General features: G+C 36.6%; 1 protein-coding gene across 1 annotated transcript; it reads left to right on the top strand.

Moving 5' to 3' along the window:
• Positions 1-3,716: 3,716 nt before the first annotated feature.
• On the top strand, positions 3,717-4,415 carry LOC115186641 (zinc finger protein 2-like; the record flags this gene model as incomplete). Its single annotated transcript, XM_029746210.1, has 1 exon — positions 3,717-4,415. A coding segment is annotated over one exon (699 nt), but the record flags the coding sequence as incomplete, so codon positions are not given.
• Between the last annotated feature and the right edge of the window lie 1,585 nt (positions 4,416-6,000).

The following is a 6,000-nucleotide window of genomic DNA, read 5'->3' as shown; positions in this document are numbered from 1 at the left end:
ATGCGGTTGCATTCAGGAGATGTTAATCTATAATTCTTTGAATGACAGTTTAATATTTTATGAAGGTTTTTGAATAGTATTTTTGTCAATTGTAGCGCTGATTCACCGGCAGTTTTGGAGGCTAAATATTTTCTGAACTTCACGCGCCACTGTAAAATGCTGTTTTTATATATAAATATGAACTTTATCGAACAAAAAAATGCATGCATTGTATAACATAATGTCCTAGGAGTGTCATCTGAGGAAGATCGTCAAAGGTTAGTGCTTCATTTAGCTGTGTTTTGGGAATTTGTGATGCATGCTAGTTGCTTAGAAAATGGCTGTGTGGTTATTGTGTCGATGTACTCTCCTAATATAATCTAATGTTTTGCTTTCGCTGTAAAGTCTTTTTGAAATCGGACAACGTGGTTCAATTTCCCGAGAGAGGTTAAATGAAATTGGTATATGTTTTTATTTATCACACTTTTCTTTAACCATTTATGTTCTTTAATACAGGGCCGACATACAAGTTCCTTACTTTTTTCCTCTTCTACTTGCCTCTTCCATTTTTGTGGTTATGCTGCAATTAATTCGTTGTAATTTTGGGTAGAGCAGACATTTCCATATGTCTGTGTTAGCTGCATGTGTGACATCACTCCACCAGTCCTATTTATAATATCATTCACTAAAATTATACATTTTTTAAAAATGTCTTCGAAAAATACAGTTTTTTAAAATAAATTATTGTATTTGAATTTAACCACAATATTTGTTGTATTATTTGTTGTATTATTTGTTTCAGGTGGATTAAACTGAAATTGCAACCAACTTTCTAAGGCTTGTTTAAAAAAATAAAGATAATTTGGAGATAATTTCCTTTTCAAACAACCGAAAGTGGGCAGGTGTAATCTGAATAAAGGGAATAAGGCCCTTCTTGAACATAGGATGAGACATTTGTACCAATTTACTAGAAAACCAGTTTGGATTTAAATATAACTTTGGTATGACTGATGCCTTTAGTGAGGTCTAATGCTTTAATATTTAATAATTTCTGCCCTCCGAATGCATATTCGTTATATAAATAGGCCCTATTAATTTTATCTGGCTTGCCATTCCAAATAAAATGGAATCTTTTTTGTTCATATAATTTAAAAAGCAGGTCACTAGGTGTAGGCAAAACCATAAGCAAATAGGTAAACTGTGATATGATTAAAGAGTTAATCAGGGTGATTTTTCCACAAATAGACAGGTATTTTCCTTTCCATGGTAGCAAGATCTTATCTGTTTTTGCTAACTTTCTATAAAAATGTATTGGAGTGACTACATGGTAATGTAAAATTTGCATTTTTTAGTGATCCAATACGTAGTATCATATCACTTATCATAATTTGGTTTTAATCCAGAGAGGATAGCAAAAGTATCTAGATCCTCTATGAAGCCGTAGAGAGACTCTAATTGTGGTTTTAAAAGAACATGAATCATTGGCGTACAATGACACCTTGGTTTTTAAGCCACGGATTTCTAATCCCTTAATATTATTGTTTGATCTAATCTTAACCTCTCTAGGGTATGTGGGACGAAATCGTCCCACCTACGTAACAGCCACTGAAATCCAGTGGCGCGATTTTTGAATCGTTAGAAATACTATTACTTCAATTTCTCAAACATATGACTATTTTACAGCTATTTAAAGACAAGAATCTCGTTAATCTAACCCCACTGTCCGATTTCAAAAAGGCTTTACAACGAAAGCAAAACATTAGATTATGTCAGCAGAGTGCCCAGCCAGAAAAAATCAGACACCCATTTTTCAAGCTAGCATATCATGTCACATAAACCCAAACCACAGCTAAATGCAGCACTAACCTTTGATGATCTTCATCAGATGACAATCCTAGGACATTATGTTATACAATACATGCATGTTTTGTTCAATCAAGTTCATATTTATATCAAAAACCAGCTTTTTACATTAGCATGTGACGTTCAGAAAAAGCATAACCCCCGCAAACTTCCGGGGAATTTACTAACAGTTTGCTAAATTACTCACGATAAACGTTCACAAAAAGCATAACAATTATTTTAAGAATTATAGATACATTACTCCTCTATGCACTCGATATGTCCGATTTTAAAATAGCTTTTCGGATGAAGCACATTTTGCAATAATCTAAGTACATAGCCCGGCATTACAGGGCTAGCTATTTAGATACCCACCCAGGTCAGCCTCCACCAAAATCACATTTCCTATAAGAAAAATGTTCTTACCTTGCTTGTTCTTCATCAGAATACACTGCCAGGACTTCTACTTCAATAACAAATGTTGGTTTGGTCCCAAATAATCCATCGTTATATCCAAACAGCGACGTTTTGTTCGTGAGTTCTAGACACTATCAGAATGCTTCTTCACGGTCCCGCGCATGGCGCATTGGCGTGTCAAAAATGTCTAAATATTCCATTACCGTACTTCGAAGCATGTCAACCGCTGTTTAAAACCAATTTTTATGCCATTTATCTCGTAGATAAGTGATAATATTCCGACCGGGAGTATGCATTGAGCCTAAACAGCCGAATAAAATTTCTCCTCAGGAGCGACTCGTGCACGCGCCTCATTCAAAGGTCCTCTGAGTCGACACTTACAAAAGGTGATAATGTGTTTCAGCCTGAGGCTCCCTCGTAAACCTTCAGTTATTTCCCGGGCTCTGAGAGCCTATTGGAGCCCTGGGAATTGTCACATTACAGCTAAGATCCTTACTTTTCAATAAAAAGATGCAAGACGCACGACTCCTTGTCAGACAGGGTACTTCCTGCTTGAAACCTTGTCAGGTTTTTGCCTGCCATAGGAGTTCTGTTATACTCACAGACACCATTCAAACAGTTTTAGAAAATTCAGAGTGTTTTCTATCCAAACCTGAACAATAATATGCATATTCTAGCTTCTGAGTTGGTGTAGGAGGCAGTTAAAAATGGGAACATATTTTTTCCAAAATTCTCAATGCTGCCCCCTATCCCGTAGAGGTTAACAGCTAACATTTCAATGGCAATAATAAATAAATATGCCGATAGTGGACAACCTTGTTTTACTCCTCTAGATAGTTTAAAACTTTCTGAGATGTAGCCATTATTTACTACTTTACACCTAGTGTTACTATACATAACTTTAACCCATTTTGTAAGAGATTCTCCAAAATTGAAATATTCTAGGCATTTATATATAAACTCCAGTCGTACTTTATCCATAGCCTTTTCAAAAACAGCTATGAAAACCAGGCCTGGTGTCCCTGATATTTCTTGACTGTCTTCATTTTCAAATTTAAGACGTCAATTGTTGTACAACTTCATGGGTATGATCTGGACATCACCTTTTACCTCAAATAAACTGTGGATTTCTGCTGTTGTGGGCCTTTAACCATCTGTCTGACTTTGTTGTTCACACAGGAGAGAGACGCGACTATCGTGGATCCTCTGTGGAGCCTCAACAACATCATGATGCTGACGAGGCAGAGAAGAGTCTCTCCAGATCAGAACTCCTCAAGAAACACCAGCAGAGACCCACAGGGAAGAAATCTCACTGCTGCTCTGACTGTAGGAAAAGATTCAACTCTTCATCAAACCTTAAAATACATCAAAGAATTCACACAGGAGAGAAATCATACGGCTGTGATCAATGTGGGAAGAGTTTTACTCTGCTACAAACCCTGAAATCACACCAGAGAACACACACAGGAGAGAAACCTTATAGCTGTGATCAATGTTGGAAGAGTTTTACTACATCTAGCAATCTAACTATGCACCAGAGAACACACACAGGAGAGAAACCCTTTAGCTGTGATCAATGTGGGAAGAGTTTTACTACATCTAGCTATCTAACTATACACCAGAGAACACACACAGGAGAGAATCCTTACGGCTGTGATCAATGTGGGAAGAGATTTATTCTGCTACAAACCCTGAAATCACACCAGAGAATACACTCTGGAGAGAAACCTTTTGGCTGTGATCAATGTGGGACGAGTTTTTCTCAGCTAAGCACCCTGATAGGACACCAGCGGGTACACATAGGAGAGAAACCTTTTAGCTGTGATCAATGTGGGAAGGGTTTTACTACATCTAGTTGTCTAACTATACACCAGAGAATACACACAGGAGAGAAACCTTATGGCTGTGATCAATGTGGGAAGAGTTTTACTCAGCTAAGCAACCTGATAGTACACCAGCGGACACACACAGGAGAGAAACCTTATAGCTGTGATCACTGTGGGAAGAGTTTTACTACATCTAGCTGTCTAACTATACACCAGAGAACACACACAGGAGAGAAACCTTATGGCTGTGATCACTGTGGGAAGAGTTTTATTGGGCTACAAACCCTGAAATCACACCAGAGAATACACACTGGAGAGAAACCTTTTAGCTGTGATCAATGTGAGAAGAGTTTTACTACATCTAGCTGTCTAACTAAACACCAGAGAACACACACAGGAGAGAAATCTTATGGCTGTAATCAATGTGGGAAGAAATACTCTGATAAAAGATCTCTGATTAAACATCAGAAAATACATACATGAAGGAGTTGTTTCATGATATCAATGAATTAATGTCACAATGTAGAATGTTTTAACATTGTAGTAGGAGTGTTTTAATGATGTCACAATGTAGAACCCTAAACGTTTGTCCCCTGTTCTATTGATTTCAACATGATATGGATATTATCCTCAGGGGGAAAATCCAGGCTCTGAAATGGAAGAGTTACTATTTATGAGATTTAATAAAAAGTGACAAAAAAAATGTATTACACTTACCACGTTGGTCACCCACTGGAATCAAAATGCAACACTTCAAAATGTTTAGGTTTTCAGTATATCCCAAACTGTTTCTAAATATTGGTTATTGATTTGGACACGTTACAACGGTAACTGTTTAGACATTGCGCTATTCCCATTTAGCAAAATGTAATTCAAAAGACGTTGAAAATAAGACTATGCCAGATGTCCAATATATGTTCGGTTGTAGTTGAAAGTGAAAGTTGAAAAGATGTCTTTTCTGGTCGTTTTTTTCAATGACTTGAAAATAACTTAATGTCAACGTACTTGCAGCCTATACACATGGACACAGTATAATAAATTGGTCTATAATCAATTTTATTAACAATCCTACATCACTCCAGTATTTATTTACAACATTCAAGTGCTAATTGTCTTTATTCCACTACTGAAGAAGCATGACTCAAATCACCTCATATTTATAAAAAATAAAATAAAAAAGTAAAAAAAATGTTTTAATGAAATATATGTATTCACTACTGTAAGTCGCTCTGGATAAGAGTGTCTGCTAAATGACTAAAATGTAAAATGTAAAAAATTTCAAACATTCAGCCTGACAAAATCAGATTTTTTTTATTATTTCATGCCTCACCATTAGGTTCATTATTGTCAATATGTATTAACAAAGGGGTGTACATTTGGTTTGATATTTCATATTTACAATTCATGTAATACTTATTCATGCAACCAACTGACCATTTTTGGGTACAACTATATTGACATTGTTATCCTGCTTTTAGAATATCAGGGTTCATTCTCAGATGTGCCAAACCAAATGTACTAGAGCATGACATTGGGGACTGGGCCCCGATCCAACAACATGCCTATCTAGTGAACCCTGAGAAGAGAGAGAAGCTCTGACATGTCCGTAGTAAGGACTTCTTGTTTTGTCTCAAGGGTGGGCAGTCAAAAAGATTTGTGTTTTGCGTTTAACCAGTGTGTTACCATGGATCGCAATTTATTTTGACACGTTTTTCCGTGTTGGAGATGAGTTTTATCTCTTATTCTTTTCTGTATGTTTTTGAAACTGCACTGTTGGTTAGGGGCTCGTAAGTCAGCATTTCACTGTTAGGTCTACAGGTCTACACCTGTTGTATTCGGCACACGTGACTAATACAATTTGATTTGAGTTTATTTTTGGGTTCTTTCCAAGGGGACGAGAGTTCTAGAAGCTAGTGGGTTTTAGGAAGACGAGAGT

This window comes from Salmo trutta, unplaced genomic scaffold, assembly GCF_901001165.1.
Source record: "Salmo trutta unplaced genomic scaffold, fSalTru1.1, whole genome shotgun sequence".
NCBI classification, from domain to species: Eukaryota; Metazoa; Chordata; class Actinopteri; order Salmoniformes; family Salmonidae; genus Salmo; species Salmo trutta.
Note: the sequence above shows the minus strand (reverse complement) of the source record. Positions and strands in the feature narration are given on the sequence as shown.